General features: G+C 36.7%; 2 protein-coding genes across 10 annotated transcripts in view; one reads left to right on the top strand and one right to left on the bottom strand.

The window, feature by feature from the left end:
- Positions 1–7,681, bottom strand: part of LOC136845772 (proteoglycan 4-like) — a 50,489-nt gene extending 42,808 nt beyond the window's left edge. Inside the window, exon 1 of the mRNA XM_067116042.1 lies at positions 6,229–7,681. Coding sequence (XP_066972143.1) covers positions 6,229–7,412 — 1,184 coding nt within the window. The 5' untranslated portion in view covers positions 7,413–7,681. The remainder of the gene's footprint in view (positions 1–6,228) is intronic.
- The window catches only part of LOC136845771 (trichohyalin-like), a 576,224-nt gene that overhangs the window by 107,366 nt on the left and 448,292 nt on the right, over positions 1–20,566 (top strand). The gene's annotated exons all lie outside the window — the stretch shown is intronic.

Here is a 20,566-nt window from a genome sequence, read left to right as displayed (position 1 = left end):
ATCTCTTTACCATCTGGTCTTCATTACAGATATGGTAGGACTAACGAGACATGAAGACGAAAAAAAAAAAAAATTCTACTTTTCCTGATGTGAAACTTTAAGACTTCCGAGAATTGCAATGCTTCAAATAGGTGTTTTAAGGGCGCATAGAGAGAAGAGGGTTCAGACAATGACTCTATTGTGATAACCCTCTCTCTCTCTCTCTCTCTCTCTCTCTCTCTCTCTCTCTCTGCTTCTTGCTTCTTGCCTCTTGATGCAGTAGAAAGCGTGTAGCTCACTGTCTGAAGGAACCGGGTTGGATTCTCAAAGTAGATGAGGAGGGACGAACGGGGGTGTCCATTAAAATCTACTATGCTTCCGTTGACTTAATCAATAAATTATGTATCTAGCTGGTAGTCGACTGTTGTGGATTGACGAGGTAATCCTCCCCCTTCTTGGGAGAGACCATTCATAAGATCTTCATTAATGTGAGTGAATTCCTTCCCATTGTATGTAATTGTTTGAAACTTCATCCCCACTTTCAGGTGAGGCATTCATTAATTGTATTCATGTACTACAATCATAGTCTCGAATATCTTTGTGCCTGAGGGTCTCTTGTCCCACCCTTACTGGCTTCATGCTGCGATTATTAGGGTCGATGTTTGTAAATTTAATTTTGGCTGTTATTGCGGCCTCTATGGAGACATATGTTGCTAACTGAAGTTAAAAGACAAGCATTGAACCAGGAACATCCCTTTGATTTTAAATGATAAATCTTTTCCTCATTTGATAACATTAGGTTTTGGGGTAGACTTCACGCGGATTGTATCTGCTGCGACAATCAGAATTAAAGTAATGCGCAAGACTGAAGTATTGCATGACTTCGTCTGTAAGGTATGCCGTGAACAGGAAATGAAATGATTTCTCCATTGGTAGATGTGCAATTTTCGTACAAGTTTTAAAAGTACGCGAGCACTAATACGCACACACACATATATATATACACATATACATATACATATACACTAGCAGCAATATGCATAAAAAAGTATAAACCAAGTGATTTTCTTAAATACTAAGGCGGTAGTCGTAAGTTTGCTATGAATTAGTGTTCAAAGTGGCAGAGGGAGGTTGTTAAATTTCTTTGAGGTTTAGGCATTCTGTATGGATGAGGAACACTCTGATTGCACTGGACAGAGTTGGAATATGTAAAAGAAGAATAATTTGTACTTTGTGATTATTGAAACACCTTCTTTTTAAGGAATTATCAAATGCGAGACTAAAAGTTTTATTATACAGTATATACCCCTTTTTAGTTTTATGTAAAAGAAAACTATTGAGAGGGCTGTCTGTCCGTCCGCACTTTTTCTATCCTCCCTCAGATCTTAGAAAATACAGAGGCCAGAGGGCTGCAAATTGGTATGTTGATCACCCACCCTCCAATTATCTATCATACCAAATTGCAGCCCTCTAACCTCAGTAGTTTTTATTTTATTTAAAGGAAAAGTTAGCCATAACCGTACTTCTTGCACCGCTATAGGTACCAACAACACAGGCCACCACCGGATCGTGGTTGAGTTTCTTGGGCCTCGGCTAAGAGTGTAATGGGCCGTGGCTGAGGCCACCACCGGACCGTGGCAGATTTTCATGACCAGCGGTTGAAAGTTTCATACAGCATTATACGCTGTACAGAAAACTAGATTGCGGTGAAGAAACTTCGACGTATTTTTTACTTGTTTTTTATTATATCCAGATCTGAATATCTGTGGGTTTATACAACTTTATTCTGATTTTCTGGGAAAGTCCAGATAATTCTTTATCTTTTTCCTGGTTGTCTATTCGAGGTTTTCAGCCACAAGTAGTGATACTTTTCTCAAATTTGAAGCCACCCGGATATTCACCGTGTAAAATTTTTCCTAGCAGAATGCTTATCTGTTAAATGATTGTTAAAGATGTGGCTCCGATAAATAGCAAATAAACATAAAAAGATTTTCTGTAATTCCAAGCTAAGCAACCAGGTTTGCCTCTTGAAAAATCTTTGGGTCAGAATTACCACTGGCAAAACTCTTTTCTTTTCATCAGCAACTAGTGGTACCAGTGTCATCAGTTTCATCAAATTTGAGGTCACGTTGACATTCCTTGGGTCAAAACACCTGTATGATACGTTACTATTTCAAAACGTTGTTTATATGAGCTCGTATAGGTAACAAGCAAAGATCCCCGCAAAGTCCATATTTAGGCACTAAGGATACCAAATGGTCTAGTCTCAGGCCATCATGAAATTGTGCTGGGCAAATGCCCAAAGTGGAGCAATTTCCTCTTCCGCAAGTTACTCTAAGCAAAATCTTTGGGTAACAAACCACAATTCATATTCATCCACCAAAGGTGCCTCTTTTATCATTGCTGTTGTTAAACTGAGTTGGCCTTCTGCTGGCATGGACTCTTGCTTGCACAAGCACCCCGCAACTTTGTCGAGTCAACCACCATTACATTCTTCAGATAAAATACCTGTTATGGGACCATTTCTTCATTTGGAAATTAATATATACAGGCTCCGAATGGAAGCAAACAAACTAACAAGAAAGAAGTTTCACAGGTATACATTTAAATAATTAGTATTTTTACCTAATGCCTTTTTCCCTCAGATGGGTGGCTCTAAAGGGTGCTAACGTTACAGTCTTAAAAAAAATATATTATATATGTGTGCGTATGTATGTATGTATGTGTTTGCACATATGTGACTGATTGAAGGTAGAAACTTACTCCGTGCTACAACAACAACAATTTTTCTTCAGGATGGAAATTCATGGATGCCTATTACACTTCCCGAGCCTTTCCCTCTCCCTCGGTTGCAACTTCAAAATGAGTTGGGATATGTCCAGACTTCCTCTTTTCCCTCGTGCCTCATTATCTGCTAATGAGTTCCTCTTGGTCTCGCCTCATTGAAGCAAGCACGCCGTCCCCTTTAATGGCAATATTAGCACAACACGCTCTATCTAAAGACAAATCCGTCTCTTGAGAAATGTTATTTAACTTTCACTTCCTTGAGCAGTGATGGCGCGAGATCGGGTCGAAATTGGACAATCAAAGGGATGAACCATTGTCCACTGCTAGAGAGAGACTGTAAGCATATCAAAGTGGTTTCTTTTATGCAATCTGGATCTGAATGTTCGTGTGCATATCTAGAGAATTTATCGAATTTTATTTCTTTTTATTTTTAGGGAATAATTATTACCTCTCTTTTGAAGAGTATCAAGCTTCCTGTTCTTGACTTTGAATAAAAAGAAACTTATGAAATTAGACCTTTGGTAGCTAGACGATCATGGGTCACGACTAAAGGATATAAAAGGGCGCGGTGTTTGCAACCTGCTGCCAAAAGACTAGCTGTGAATAGTAATGCGAACACCGGGTGCCATCCTACTAAGGGGAGAAGGCAGATGGTAAAAAATAGAATTATTATTATTTTTTCTTTGATGCCACGCTCTTATGCACATGCAGTACGCACACACGTGTATATATATATATATATATATATATATATATATATATATATATATATGTATGTATATATATATATATATATATATATATATTTGATTATTAGTACAAACTCACTTAGATATTAAAGCTCCCATTTCCCATACTTATTCCATGGTATTTTTCATCTTAAGACTTTCGAGTTATATACATTTCGCAAACATTGTCAGTTCTTTCCACATTACCAATCCGTCTCGCAATACTCATATCCATTTTTTCACCTATGCTGCCCTTTTTACCACTTTTTCCTACTTTTTCAATCCTTCTTTCACCATGTAAGTGGTAGTAGCTCAGTAATGGTCTCGAGTTGAAATCCTGCCCATGCCTGATAGGTTTTGGCTGGAATACGATCTCACGGTCTCTGTAGCAAGGGGTAGGGGTTTTGGTGGTATATACTGAAGGTCTGAAAACTATGATCAGCATACAATGGCTTTTTTATTCAGATCTTTTCCTGTTCGGATTAAATCATTATGCTCAGATGTGACCTGTCCCTTGCCTCTACGCGTCATTGGTAACATATAATAAACCATTAATATATTATGCAAACAATCTAGCTTAACAGCCTTAATCCTTTTTGCCATTCTCGTTCAACACTCGCACTTCACTTCCATCAAGGAAAGTTGGCTCACCAGCTTCTTCATGCATTCCAGCCTTCAAATACATTTTTATTACACACCCACATTCACAGTCTTATTAAAAGCATTATGCTTGAGAGGAACGATTGTGTAAAACTACGACAGCAAATAATAAAAATAGTGATAATGATATTGACGATACTGATAAAAAAAGTTGATACCCAAGAAAATCCTCAGTGCTCTTTGTCCTTATCATTATCTTTCTTAGTAATTACCCTTCGTCACTCCCATCATTAGATGTTGGTCTAAACTCTAAACTTAGAAACAAAATCATCTGCTGTAACCGGATTGCCAACCGTGGTCTGACGCCACGCGAGGAGTCTGATGTAAACAAATGTCGTTTTCTTTGCTGTTTCTTTTGAACGTTTTTCTGTACGGCGGTGGCATGTTGGCGTGGAATGTCCATTTGAATAATTTAGGGTGATCTTATATAATTATAATTCCCTTGAGAGGCTGAGAGACAGAATGTGGGAAGAGAGAAGTCAACAGAAGAAAAAGAAGAATATGGCATAGTGATAAAAAAGATGTGAACTTTCAAGGGGATTATGAAGATTGTCTCTCAACATTCAAAATTATGTAGTCCAACGATGATTGTATGCGTTTTGGTATATTATTTTTCGTTATGTATGAGAAGAAAGAATTTATTGGATACGTTGGAAGTTTACAGCTATTTAAAAGTTTTCAGCAGTTCATAAATGTTTTTACTTAGTCTTTTGGTTGTCAAGAGTTCTGGCTCGCAGTCTCATCACTTAAAAATTTTTTTTTTTGATTCTTGACTGAACTACAAAAGCAGAGGATTCTTTTTGCTAGTCAGTAAGCAGTTATTGTGTTGATCTGTTAGTATATTGTGTGACTACCTCCTAACATGCATGTACTTTTTACATAAGATATGTATATATCTGTGGTTGAATGAAAATAACTGAAAAAAAAATATAATATATATATATATATATATATATATATATATATATATATATATATGTGTGTGTGTGTGTGTGTGTGTGTGTGTGTGTGTGTGTGACTAACAAGCAAGCCTTTTATTACTTGAATGACGAAGTTACTTGTGCGGTAGATAACCGAACAGTTTTAAAAATCGGCAGGATATAAAGGTATTTATCTAAACCCCAAAATATCTAATGTCATTTGAATATTGGTTCTAAGGGTAAATTTTTTTTATGCCTAATCTGGTTTAGTGCGTTCTTTAATTTTAGGTATGATACTCTGCTTTATGTCAGAGAGGATATAAGCCAAAATATTCTTTATTGGAAATGTAATTATTATGTGTTTATTAAAACTTCAGTAGTTGATGTATTATTATTATTATTATTATTATTATTATTATTATTATTATTATTATTATTATTATTATTATTTTGATCCATTATAATGAAACATAAATTACCTATTCCTAATCACTTTTCATAATCCAGATGATGTTTTTTATTTATCTTTCAGAATTTGCGAGATTCACTTGAAATGTTTCAAGTTATTGTATATAAAATCGTTCTTTAAGCTTGAAGTAACTCACATGGAATATTTCCCTTGCGAAATTTATCGTTTGACCCATTATTATTGCGTTAAAGATTTTTTCAAGGTCACGTGTGAATTTTTGTGAAAAGCTCAGAATTTAACTCGTTAGCATTTATTTAGCCATATGACTTTGGGACGAACCAAAAACTCTCGGTTTGTTAAAAAAAAAAAAAAAGTGGTGCCTTTTGACGCCACCAGTACTTGCAGTGTAAAAAAGGCATATGAAATTTTCATTTGCCTAACATCTGCACAATAAAAAAAGTATGAAATAAAGATAAAAAAAGACGAGGAAAAATGATTGCATATACTCTAAATTCTTTTTTATCAAGCTAATATAATTTCACTTTTAAGGAGATAACAGAAATGCGTGCATAAAAGACGGATGATAACCACTGAATGTTTATGAAGTGATGCTTTGTAAGTTCAAGAAATTATTTTTTGGAAAAGTACTCTCTTTATTCTCGAAATTAAGTAGCAGGAATTTAAAGTTAACCGATAGAGTAAGAGAGTACTCAGTACTTGATTTATAAGTTTTATCGGGACTTACCCGAGCATAGCAATGCCAGCAACAACAACTGTCACCAGCAGAATTCGTTGATTGAGAACGACGTCGCTCTTGATATCCATGACGGCATTTTCCAGTTCGTCCAGATCCTGCGACACTTCGGAAGCCACCGTTTTCCTCTGGACTGGGACTTCCTTGACTGCTGACACTTTGGGAGTCAGCGTTTCCACTTCTCCTCTGGCTGTGTGAGAACTAGTTGTAGGAGGGAAAGGCTGACGGCGCGTTGGCGGTTGCATGGCCGTCACTGCAGGGCTTGCAGCCACGGCTTCCTGCTTCGGGAGGAGCCCAGATTCCACAGCGTAGTCTTCTATTACGTAATCGTCCATCTCTTCCTCTTCCTCCTCCTTAGGATATTCTTCTTCTGGCGGGTCTTGAGTGGCCGCGTAGATCGTAGGCTCAGGTGTAGGAAACGATAAGTCGTCACTGTCATCCACCGTTCCTAAATTGGGCGACGGGGTCATCAAGTCGGAAGCATGGACTGAGGGTGTAGAGGGAGGTGCCTGCCAGAACGAACCAGGATGGTGATCTACTTCGACTGGCTCTTGGGTGGTGGTAACAACAACTTCCGCTGGAAGAGTGGACCATATTTCCATTATCTCAGTGGTCGTTGGTGATGCCGTTGTGGAAGTGGCCGCAACTGTAGTAGTGGTCGTTGAGAGTTCCTGCTTGCTCTTGATGCGCTTCCTTTGTTTTCGGTTCTTTGCTCTGTTCTTCCTCCTCTCTTCCTGTCGCCGACGCTGTTCCGTTTCTCGTATCTCCTCCTCAGCTGCTACGTCCTGTGGTAGTTCCTCAGCGTCTCCTTCCTCCTCGTCGTAGAAATACTCGTCGCCGATCTTGTCTGAGATGAACTGCTTGAGGACGTCCTCTTCTACACACTTGAATATCTTCTGGTTGTCATGCTGGTGACACAGACAGGTATCATTACACCACAGCAATTGGTTCTCTAATTGCCAATTTGCCCTTTCGAGCCTAATCACCTGGATCTTTTTGACGTCAAGCAGCTGATAGATGTCACCGCGTCCAAAACATTTGACCTCCACGTGCATCGCATCTGTACACATGCAAAGGGTTTTGCACCAGTTCAAGCGCCCCATAACTCCCTCCCCTGATACCACCAGGGCATACATGAGGCTTAGCGCCACTGCGAACGTTAGAGTCCCCCACATTGTGAAAAGAAAATCCGAAAACTTCTCAGTATAACTGTTTTAGTCGTCACCAAAGGGAATTCCCTTATGGCATTAGAGACAACTGCAAAACTGGAAAGCAAACTTCACCATAGCACAAACTTTCAGTTGAAAGGAAAGCCGGAGAGCGCGTAAAACTCGCACTCGCTCTCCCTAGTCTTTGTGGCTTTCACGGGCACGAGTTTTAATGTGACTGACTGGCAGGCATGTACGCCGCTGACTGAGTAGTAGTGACTTCTACTAGCTTGTCCTGTAAGGGGCTGCTCCCTTTGGCTTTGTACCTCCCACCCCACTCCCCTCAGATCATCTCTCTCTCTCTCTCTCTCTCTCTCTCTCTCTCTCTCTCTCTCTCTCTCTCCACACACCACAGAGAGAGCTTTACCCTTATCATGGTCGGGGTAGAAAAATGTAGCATTTTAAATGATAAATAAAAAATATGAATATGCATGTAATGGTTTCAGCAACAGGTGGTAAAAAACGTGATTACCTTCGTCAAAGAAAACTATTTCTTGCGGGTAACTATTTAAAGGAACTTTGACGTCACCAAGCTGTATATGGAAAGATGACGTAGATAATCACGATACACTAATTACATCGCAAATGACCACACTCTAATATTGTTAAAATGAACTTTTTATGATATTTACAAGTGCTGGATAAGATTACATTTGCACTATAAAGCAACTGAATGATAGTATGCAGAATTATGAAAGAATTAGAATGAAAACCATATACGAAAAACTGTTGTCTTTAAAAACATATATGTTTGAGTTAAGATGTAATGAAAAATTAAGGCCGATAATTTTGTAATTAACAATGTAATTTTACGGATTTTCTTTATTTTTAATACGTTATGCACACAAATATAAAGATTAACCAGTTTCATCTAGCATCGTAAATAAATTTACAAGAAGTATAAGAAGCATATGAATGGGTAATGCCTCTAAAATACACGATATATTAGTTAGATAGATTTTATTTTTCAAAATTGCCATCTAATCAGTAAGAAATTACCCTTCCTCGGGCCATTAAAAGTGTTATTTCTTTAGACGGAAATATTTATTTCATTGTGCTTCTATTATTTTTACTCTGTCTCTACATTGTTACGAGGTGACTCAGAAAAATCATCAGAATACCCTCAAGTTATATCCAAGAAACGCTAAAGGAGACACAATAATTGCAGTTTCTGATGTTCACTGAAGTAATTATAAAAAAGCAGTGTAACTCGACAAGCTATCCTTAAAGAATCATCAAGCATTCCTGAAGCAAAATGTCATCAAATTGACCTGAACGATTGAAGCTAACTTACGATTTGCATGGAGTAATCTCCTGTGACTTTGGGGGTGGTAATTAAGATATTGTGATGTGATAAGCAAAACGTTTTAAGGTAATTCATTAGTAATTAATAGCCTTATAACGAAAATCCAGAATTAGTCCGGAGAAGTAACTGTTTTAATTACAAAGATTACGTAAATCAATTATCAGTGTTCCCTGAAGTAGCTAACAGTATATTTAGTAACAAACATATAAAAAAAAACCACGAAATAAGTAAGGATGGAATGCCTGAGTTATCATGGAGGTTATGTTTCTTATATCAGTTGTTACATTTCTTTTTCTTAATCACCGGAATGTCTCGAGGAGATCACCAAATTGTCTAGATGCAGTGTTTAGGACGTTTAAGTCAGTTCCCAGTATGACCAGAAATCGTACGAATATATTTAGTTCACCAAGAATTACTAAAGTAACAAGAGATCACCAAGATGTCATAATCACCAAAATATTTCGTAGCAATGGCAAAGGTATCAAGAGATAATCCCTGAGATGTCTTGAAGTGGTAAACATTATCCTTAAACAGTTTGACAAGGATTGTCCAATCAGTACAGGAGCAAAAACGAGACGTATTAAAATTTAAAAAGCTACAAAAAAAAAAAAAACAGGCTCCCTGCAGGGCTTTTTTTTATTATAATTATATATTCTTGCTCGTAACGAGTGGAATTCACCAAGATCTTTGTTGTCCGCGGAGCAGTCTTACAAGAAATGCCCAGTTCCATAGAAATAATACAAGTAATATTAGAGTCAGTCTATCAAACTTAAGAATTTTGGGCAAGGAATAATCAGCTTCAGCTATCAGATAATTGCTTGCAGAAGGCATCGCAGAGGCAGACGCTCGCTTTACCCACTTAACAGAAGCGCTTTTACCAAAGCCATCTGAATCCGCTTTGCTAGAGTTAAGAATTATTCTCTTACTGTGAGCTTTCCCACTCCCTCCATTCGTTTGTGTCCTTTTTTAAGCAAAAGAATGATAATGACGCTACTGTTCCACTTCTTATAGCGTCAGAGAGAGAGAGAGAGAGAGAGAGAGAGAGAGAGAGAGAGAGAGAGAGAGAGTTGGGGGGGGGGAGGAATGAATATGACTCCTTACAATAAAAAGTGGTATTATCTGAGAGCAGACTGCTTAGATTCCTGTCATTATGATTAATGGCGTATCTGTGTCCATTTATTATTATTTAACAGACTGAAAAGTTAGTAAAATAGTGCGGAATATTCTTTTATCTAGAGTAGCAGTCTTTGGCGAATATAAACATTAAGTTGTTTCATTTATCTGTAGGATAAATTTTGCGTACAATATTTGTAATGAAATTTATCATGCTCAAGTACAATGTACATATCCATATATAAACACTATATACATATGTATATGTATGTATGTATATATATACATACATACGTACATATACATACACACACACACACACACACACGTCAGTTCATCTTATTTACGGACGTCTGTTTCGCGGTTGTAGTAAGCGGCACAACCTGACATTGCTACCTAAGGTGATGCTGATTGTTTTGGGTACAATTCATCTCCCAAGGCTAATCGCAGCTATGCTTCTTCGCTGCTGTTGGGTGCAGGGAAAAGAAAATCATTTTATTCTGGCCAATATTTGTGGTATGAAAGTATACTAAATGGCTTGGGCATGGGGTTTGCAACACCCATACCATGTATCTGAATAGAAAAAATTGAGTGGAAGAATAGAGTACTAAGTCTTGGAGTTTTAAATGTGCTTGAATGCGGTACAGAACAGGAGAAACAGATAATTGTTGATTTGCACAAGAAGAGACTGCTGGACATTCAGAAACTTGAATCTTGCTGATTTTTTTTCTTGCCATGATACCCAATCTATAAGATAGAAAATACTTGTATTGTGTCGTTTAGTATGTCAGATTTAACATGTCAGACAGCATTATTCAGCCTGTATGGATAAAAAACTAGCAATGTAATTTGAATGAGCAATCATCCGTTATATGAAGTTCAAAGGGTATTTCAGCTTAGAGATGTAAGTACTGTTTAAATACTCACTCCCTGCTGTCTTAGTGAAATAAAGGTGAATGGGCAACGTGTGCAGGAACAGGAAGGACAAAGTGATCGTGTCAGGGATAACTTATGATTGTAGACCCAGGGAACGTGTGTTACTAAGAGTAACTATATGGTCCAGGAGTGGAAAACAATGACAGTGATAGGATCTGTGTCTAACAGAGATTGGAGAAAATGAAAGGGTGATTGTGCCAGGTGATGTAAATGCAAAGATGTTAGGCAGAAAGCGATGGATTCATATCTGGGTATGGAGATCCTGGAGTAAATGAGAATGAAGAAATTTATGAAAAAGGTTGGGTTTTTGAAAATGGTTTCTTGCGAAGAAAAAATTTGTGACAAGAGTTTTCTTGAATATTACTGATCATTATGTGGTTGAAGTGAAATCCAGGTTAGACGTAAGCTTAAGTTGTAAAGGAAAAGGGTGAAAATGTGGTTATATTGTAATTAAGACAAGTGAGTTTGGTAGAAACAAAGTCAGATAGGCCAAATAAGTAGGAAAAATATGGATTATTTGCTAGAGTTAAAGATTCAGAAATGGAAGGAGTAGATGAGGAATTTGAAATTTCCATGCAGGAGTCATAAAAACAGCAAGGAGTGTGTATTTAATCATATTTCTCTGAGCTGAATACCCTTTAAACTTTATAACCCGTAGGGGGTTAGTGCCGTCAGTGAGCTTCATGCGGTGCACTGTAGGCATTACTTAAGGTTCTTTGCGGCGTGCCTTCGGCCCCTAGCTGCAACCCCTTTCGTTCCTTTTACTGTGCCTCGTTTCATATTCTCTTTCATGCTCTTCGTTGGGAGAGTCGGTAGAGCTGTGGACTAGCATTCGCTAGGCCCGAGTTCGAGTCTCCGGCCGGCTGATGAAGAGTTAGAGGAATTTATTTCTGGTGATAGAAATTCACTTCTCGCTATAATGTGGTTCGGATTCTAGTTGATGAATGTACTTTACGCGAAATGTTTTACTTATTAAAATGGATTCTTGCATTGAACAAAATTGATAAGGAATTGAAATATATACTATGTTAAAGTCTTTCAGTTTTTCTTAAATAGCCAAATTAAAAGACCCTGATCTCGTAAATATTTAGTATTTCCAAAGTTATTTTGGACAAAAGGTTTTTTAATAACTTGTACACTAGATTCATATAGGAAATTGGTGAGAAAATACTGTCTGTAGCAACGCTAAACCTGCCAAGATCAGTTCACACACAATTCACGCAACCTAAAAACAAAAACAAAAAAATCTTTGCCTTCATTCCCGCCCGCCTGAATAGCGATAATGGAATGACAGACTGGCCATCGAAGCATAGCTTGATTCCTCTGATTTTCATGCTGCACGGAGTAAGTAATTTCACTGTCATAATTTTAATGATGGCGTTTATGCCAGTGTCTTTAGATGCTGTGGTCCCTGCATAAAAATGTTGAATTTTGAAGTTACTGTTCCACATAAAAGGGTATACTATGAAAGAGTCAGTCTCCAGGCTGTATGAGAGGGGAAATATTAGCACTGGAGGGCTGACATAGAGAGAGAAATTCAAGTAAATTTTAAGATCGACGAACGAGGCATTTCCATTTGATTTTGATGCCACCACTCAGAGTCTTTTGTTTGCTAGAAAGCATTATTATCGAAGGAATTCACTTAGTGTGCATTGGTGTACTTGCTAGAAAGAGTATTGGGCTTAACATGGCCCCGATTTTTAATTATTTACTTAGGCCAAAGAAATAAGAAAAAATTGTTTTTCTCGCTACATTAGCTTGAATCATTTTTGTGAAAAACAAGGACGTCTGTTGTACTTGAAAGGAAACCAGCGCTCATTAATGGAATGTCTAAGCAATTTGGAGAAACGTCCGAGGTTATGAAGGTTACGTAAACAATAGTGAAGCGAAGTTTAAACAGGACATGGACGAAGCTATGAAGTCTAGTGTATAAGTCACGAAATAAACGTATAAATATGTACATCACAGCAAGGACAGTAACATTAGCACCAACCTTCGTCATTAACAACAGTAACAGTGAAATAAAGTTGATAATATCGTGATGATTTAAATTTTTCTCTTTTATTGTTGGTGATAAAGAATGTTATTGCTTATATCCTTACAAGGGTCACGGACAATGCTTGCTTCTTTCTCATGTGAAAGGACCAGTCGACGTTTCCAAACAGTCTGGTCATTCATTATTGTATTATACAGAAATTCTTGAGAGAGAGAGAGAGAGAGAGAGAGAGAGAGAGAGAGAGAGAGAGAGAGAAAGTACTTTATAATTGGGAAGGATCAGTGTTTGGCCGGGAGGTAATAACGAAACTCAGCGTGGTAATTGGATATTAGCGAGGTGGTAAGGGTGAGGTGTTGAGAGGAAGTTCCGAGGTATGGCCTCGTAAGTGCTGTTGTGAAACAATTCTTTAGAAGGCTGTTGTTTTAGGATCGTTCGTTCCGGCGTCAAGTTTGGAGAGGAGTCGGGACCGGGATATCAAGATGGAGGTCTGGGAAAGCGGGATTGCCCTTACGCTTGTTGGGGGTTGGTGGGAGCGGGGTAGGGGGTGGGAATGTTCGGAGATGGGTGTTGTTTACTGAGATCTAATGTGTTATTGGAATTTTCTCTCTCTCTCTCTCTCTCTCTCTCTCTCTCTCTCTCTCTCTCTCTCTCTCTCTCTCTGTCTTAGGCCTGGGAGAGGGAAGGCCGGTCGACAATGAAGTAGAAAGGACAAATTTTGTCTTTTAATCAAAACAGAAAAACGAAATAATGTATTTGTCAGCGGCTCTTATTATATTCTCTGCTGTGAATGGTGTCGTTTTGTTTTCATCACAACTTTTTTCTTTAATCATGATTTACACCATTTGCAATTGGTATCATTATTCCTTGAGTTTACCACTAACATCAGTGCTTAGTTATTTTTCTCATCGGTAGCGTATTTCATAGTTATTTCCCTTGTGTGTAGGTTCTTTTAATGTCTAATTTATTGGAAATACTATTCAGTAATGTTATCCAAACGCATCAGAACGATTATGTGCTTACCAAACGTATTTTTTTTTTATAGGCATGAGCTGAAACAAAGTATATTATTATTATTATTATTATTATTATTATTATTATTATTATTATTATTATTAATGATTTCCATGATTTTGTAGGAAAGATAATTCTACGATAGTGGCTCTGGTGATTGACTGTACCTAGTCAACTGAAATGAGACAGTTCAAATAGTAATTCGGCTAAAAATCTGACCCTTATAATAAGTATATAATGTGATATACTTTAGTGTTCTTTCTCTATTTTCTGCACCCAAATTAACTGTAGTGTTAAAATATCGATTTTTATCCTCAAAACCCGATGTCCTATGTATCAAACTTATGCTCACTGCAACGTGATATGTTCATTGTTTGTTGCCGCATGGGCAGTGGACTGTAAATAAACCGTTGAACTTATTGCAGCGGTCCAGTCTCTTTTCTCATAAAGTGAAATACAAAAGGTTTGTAAATTTATTTTGATTTGCATTATTTTTCACGGTGTATGCACTGCAGTGATTCGGTGTTAGTTACCCAACCTATGTGAAATTACACTGGCAGTGCTTATATTTTATGATTTGGCAATGGTTATTCATGCATACAAAGTTAAGCAAAATTTTCTGTCATTGCAATAGATTGAGCAGATAAGGAAATCCAGAGAGTGTCATTAGTGGAAAAAAACTTCATGTACAGTAGATACCATTATATGATTTTTAACTTCAATGTGTAGATTTGGTGTTACTCGTATATTCTTTGATATGAGTGTTTATTATTTTCTAAATCAATTCAAAGTAAAGATCGACAAGTTTTGACTTCCATTGCTTGCTTGATTCATTCTCTGTACTCTAAGACACGTAAGCCTTTCCTAAAACTTGTGCTTTGTTCTTTCTCCTGGTTGTACATTTGTCTGTTTATAATGATCATTATTACTTATTCACATTCATGTCATCACAAACGACCAAAAGATTAATCCCATTTATTCGTTACTATTAAAGATCGTCAATTACTGCTACAACTCAATACTGTTTTGTTGTATAATCATGCGACTGGAACATTTTTAAGCTCATTGCTTTATGCGCGATGACGCATCTACTGTACAGTAGGTATCACAGCTCCCACGCACCGTTTACCCCACCCGCGAACCTTACCTTTACATGGATTCCTTCGCTTGTTATTACCGTTATTTGTTGACATGAGGTCGAGTTAAGGGGTGGAAATAACGGTCCAATGATGATGGTTATAGTCTTCATGAGGTGATGTCGTAATCCTCGGATGAAAAATGGAAACCTCAGGATTCTCTTGGAAGCCTGAGTTAGTAGGTGATTATAGGAGCTGGGCTCGTCTGTTTGTAGGAGATTTGGTGTTCGGTCATTCTCATTGTTTGCCAGTCCATTTAAATTTTTTATTTGTATATATACATACGCAATATAAATATATACACATATAGATAATATATATTATATATATATATATATATATATATATATATATATATATATATATATATATATATATATAGATTTCTTTCAAAATTTTTGAAAGAATGACAGTTCCAGTTATATTCGGTTACATAACAGGGTGCTCCACGATTGACCTCCAACCATTACAGTATAAAAGGTTCTGACAATCGGCAAACAGTTACAATTTAATGTTCTAAAACATCGCTTTCTATACGTCCTAAATTAAAATTCCCGTAGAAATAAATGAGAAAAATGTGTAACAGAAATTAACGTATATGTCAAACTAGGTTCTTAAAGCAAATATGTATAATAGTATATATATATATATATATATATATATATATATATATATATATATATATATATATATATATATATATATATATATATGCATATGTGTATGCATGTATGTATATGTGTATATATATAGATAATATATATATATATATATATATATATATATATATATATATATATATATATATATATATATATATACATATACATACAGGGTTATTCGTTTTGATGCTAGAATTTAGTTTGACAAAGACGTTAAGTTCCGTTACACATTTTTCTTATTTATTTCCAAGGAAATTTTAATTTAGGACATAGAAAGCGATGTTTTAGAACATTGAATTAAAACTGTTCGCCGATTGGCAGGATCTTTTATATTGATATGGTTGGAGTTCATTCATGGAGCATCCTTGCCTGTGTGTTTAATTGAGTGTAACCGAATATAACTGGGACTTTCATTCTTTCATAGATTTTGAAAGAAAGACGCACTGTGCAGATTATGAATGCGCTCCGAGTGCATACTATTCCTGGCGTTACTCAAGCATTCATAATTACTTGGACATCATTATGTATGAATTACTCACGTTGTAGTGGTGAGCGGGTTGTCTACATGAATCTTTCAAGTTATCTGACTTAAGGTTCTATTAGTTAAAAGGATTTATTTCTGTTCGGTTTAAACATATTTTTGCTCTTCTGCTAACCACGTTTTTATCGCTCTCCATGATCTGAGCAGTGTTCCTGAAGATTTCGTGTTTTCGCCTACTATCCTTTCTTCAAAGACCTTCAGTCTGCACGTTCGCTTATGCATGGTTTCCCCATGAATCAGATCTTCAATTTCTTATGTTTTGCCTCCCAGTCATTCTCTTTTGCTTCATCTTCCATTTCTGATCGTGAGAGCATATCCGAACTTAGATACTAGTATTTAGTCAGCTGTTGTGTTGATTATATCAGTGCAGTAGCGTGGTTGCGGCAAAGGTCATGTATGTAATAAATCTACAATAGAAAAACATACATGCTAAACTTGATAAAAAGTATACATATAAATCAATATTCAGACATGCCACACAAGGGGGAGGCAGGGAAATTTGGCCCACTGATGTAAAATGTTTCTATTTTCGAAATTTGGTTGCTTGGTCCATACCTTGAGAACAATTTATATCTATAAACTTAAAACCTTAACAGGACAATTGAATTAATGCTATGGAATATATACCAGTATTTAACGAAAAACATAAAACTGAACTGAATAAGAGACTTGCGAAGAACAGTCTTTGTTATCAAAAACAGTTGATAAATTTGTCTGTGGAATTAACGTTAAACGTCCACTAACTGTGGTAATTAGTGCCTGTAATTTGCGCAATATATAAATGTGGTCATCAACATTTTCCTTGCTCCATTTTTATTTTTGTACTCTTTCTGTCTCCACCCATTTTGTTGGTAGTCACATTTTTTTGTTCATAGTCTCCATTCGTCTATCTCATTTATAGCACGTGTCAGTTCGCCCATCTGTCGATTGATTTCACAATTTCACACGTTTCCTAAACATTCCCCATTCTGTGAGAAGTTAAATTTCAAACCTCATTTGGCCAGTTCCCAAAGCTAATTTCCAAAAGTGAGATTGCTCCAGCCGTGATCGTTAGTCTTCTTTGTTGGAAAAACAAAAAGCAGGATGAAGTAATTATTGTCTTTAGAATATCAAGCCTTTGTGAAAGCTGTAGAACATTAAAGAAAGGTGCTAATCTTGAAGAGGGAGGAGCTATCCCATGATCACATCTAAGCTATTTTCCCCAGGTACGATTTCTGGCAGCTGCTTTGTGGAAAGTGAAAGCTTCAGCAGTGCCAATTAAATGACCTAGGCCTCTAAGATCTGTCTGGGTCTGGGCCTCTGATACCTTCTAATGCCTCCTCAGAGACCTCACTCCAGATGCCTGCTCTGAAAATAATAGTTTGAGTTCTATGTGGCATTTGTAATATAGTTAATTCAAGCTTTCTGTCACATTGCAAGGTAAAGGCCGCAGCATCTAGAGCAAGAGTATCATTGAATTATTCAACGGGTGCAGAAATTCAACCCAGTAATGGTCACCTTTCTGATTTGCTAGTTGTTAAGGGTTAAATAAAAGAGATTCACTTTGGGGATTGGTAGTTAAGGCATGGAACGGCCCCAATCTGTTAAAATGCCAATGTCAACAGAACAGGATCTGCCTTCACTCAGCCCTCCAACTCCACGACCTTCTTTACGTACTCTAATAGTAAAAATTGTAAATTTCTTTCAAGACTAGCTGTTCTTACCCCTTGTTTTTTTGTTGAAGGATATTGGTTAGAAATTATCCTATGACTTGAGGCTACGCTTAAAAGTAAGTAAGAAGTTGATCCAGTGGTTTCATTTGAATTTAGTCTTCAAAAGTATTCAGTTTTCGGAAGTGTGGAAACACTGAGTATTTGTGGGCAGTCCTCATTATGTGAGATATCTTTTGAGTCTATGAATTCTTATCCTGTCTAGTAAACTGCAAAGCCTTAGCTGTTTTTCTTTTGAAAGATGAACCTCAGATCAGCCAAGTTTCAGTAACGTTTGGCTGAAAAGGAATTTGTTGGATTTATCACTGTAATCGAAGGTGATATTTTTGACTCATATGAGATTTTTCATTATTATACTTGATACAGTGTAAATGTAGGTACAAAATAAATCGAAATGTATAGCGTTGAAAAAATTAACTTGAAAATATAATTATAAAATTAATTGCGAAATTGTTAAGCATAATAATAGTATTGTAAACAATATCAATTTTAGCAGTGAAGGAAATTCATTAGAATCATGGGAGAAGTGATCTGGCTTTTTAACAATTTCCTGTTAATGCTGATCAGATTCTCCCATAAATGATGCCCACTGTCTCGTATCCTTATAAGTTGAAAAGGAGTCCCTCTGTGGCAAGGAAGTCGTCGTAAGAGTGTGATGTAGGATGATACTCTTGGTTATGTCATCATCTTTCATTCTTAGTAATACGCTGGTGGTATTTACACCTAATAAAATCCCACTTTTTGATCTCTTGCCTTACTAGAAACAATTACCCTAAATTATTTATAATTAGTATATAAGATTAAAATTGTGTGAGGCTTACAAACAATAAAATCTTTTTAGATATCATTAAAATATTCTTCATCACTGTTGAAATGGCAGAGTTTATCTGTAGCAGTTGAAGAGCACTAGACTAAAGGGTTACCGAATTTTATATGGGGAAATTGACTCTAAATATGATTTGTGGAATTTATATGATAATTTTCATTTTTTTAATTCACGTGTTTCGTTTTTTTTACATTGTACTCACCCACATTCCCTCAAAACTTCAGTTTTTAAAGGCAATCAGTACAGGAAATGATAGAAATTTTTACCTGGAAGTAGCCGATGCCACGTGCTCCTGAACACACTTAACAAAAATTCATAGAGAGAGATTTTCTTTTTTTTTTTAATGGGGCATACAATACCATGGCATTCTCTTCCCTTGGTACGACCTATCACATTCGATTGCCTATTCAGAAAACAAGGGCACAGTGGATTTTTCAGGAAACAGGCCAGAATCGTTATCCCTCCGTGAGTATTATAAAGTCTGGATGTGCGCGTCATATGAGGACCTTGTTGTTTCTGTAAGCTGTAATCTTTTATGGCCAGTCTTCATTGATAAGCCAGCTTCCTGTTGAGTACTATTTAAAGAATGACGTCTTCTTAGAGCGTGATATTATTGGACATCGATCACGGACGCATTTATCCTCTCCGTTCTGCTGGTCAGAGTGCATCTTTCGCCATGTTTGTTATCGTTGGTTCAAAGGGATGCTATTTGCCACCACGTTCACACATCTGGGTAACTCCGTCCAACACCCTTATCTCTCGCCTTCCTTTGTGCTTCCTCGTTTGTTTATGTTTAGCCATCCTTGAGTGATGCTGCAGCTGCATTGCAGTTACCGGAGATGCCACCAGGTATTCACTCTCGCCTCGGTCTTCCCTGCTCTTTACATTTTCTCATTCTTTCTGCCGCTTTTGTGTTGACTCGTCATGGGTTTGGTATGAGTTGGATCCCAGTACAGTATCAATAGATCCTTGTTTATGTTGTCAATATGTGTTTCATTTCTTGTTTTCTTACATTGTAGAAAGATTTTGTTCCACTCTGGATGCTGCGGTGAATCTGTTGGAAATCAGTGCTGTATTTGATAAGATTAACATGATTTAAGTATGAAGGAATGAAGTGTCCGGTAAAGAAAATATTTTTATATAAAATTTTAGCTTAAGTTTGTTAACCGTCTTTCGTTTCGTTAGACCAACGTGAGTTAAACCATGAAATAAGTACGTAACAAGATAGCGTCAAGGGAATTTTTCTTTCATTACCTTGTGTTTTCCCCACAAAACTTTTTTTCCTTAGGTATTTTATTCTGTTGCAGTTGTATTGAGTGGTTAGTGGCGTTGAAAACGTTTCTTTACATTTTGTACTTGCGTTGACGCTTGTCTCTTTTTAACGATATAATGTTGGAAAAGGGATTGGTTTTAGAGTAATAAATTATTGACGTAATGCGCCTGTCGAAAAAATTATTTTTCTGGAGAATATTGCTTTTTATATTGAACTTTTATTAATTTTTATGAAATTATAGTTTTTACCAGTTTACATGTTTTTTGTTTGTGGGTAATAGCATTGCTATCACGATATAGTGTAGAAAACAGCTCTTCGATTCAGATATCTTTGTCGACCCCTTACTGAACGATAACCATCCTCTCCTAGTCATATTATTGTTGTTCTTGTTCTTCGCCTCGCTTTTCTTCTTGCTCTTCTCCTTCCTCCTCTTCGTATTGCAATGCTAAGTACCGAGCCTGCCTTGGTAAATTACGATTCTGGGATAATGACCACAACTAAAGCTATTATTGTGCAAACGTTTATGTTGGAAAGCGAGCATCCATTGCCAGAAGTGATTTTATCACTATTTTTTTTATTTCTAGTATGTATGCGCAATATAGATTTTAGTTT

Source organism: Macrobrachium rosenbergii, chromosome 14 (assembly GCF_040412425.1).
Source record: "Macrobrachium rosenbergii isolate ZJJX-2024 chromosome 14, ASM4041242v1, whole genome shotgun sequence".
In the NCBI taxonomy this organism is placed as follows: Eukaryota; Metazoa; Arthropoda; class Malacostraca; order Decapoda; family Palaemonidae; genus Macrobrachium; species Macrobrachium rosenbergii.
The sequence above is the reverse complement of the archived record's forward strand: the minus strand, read 5'-3'. Positions and strand labels throughout refer to the sequence as shown.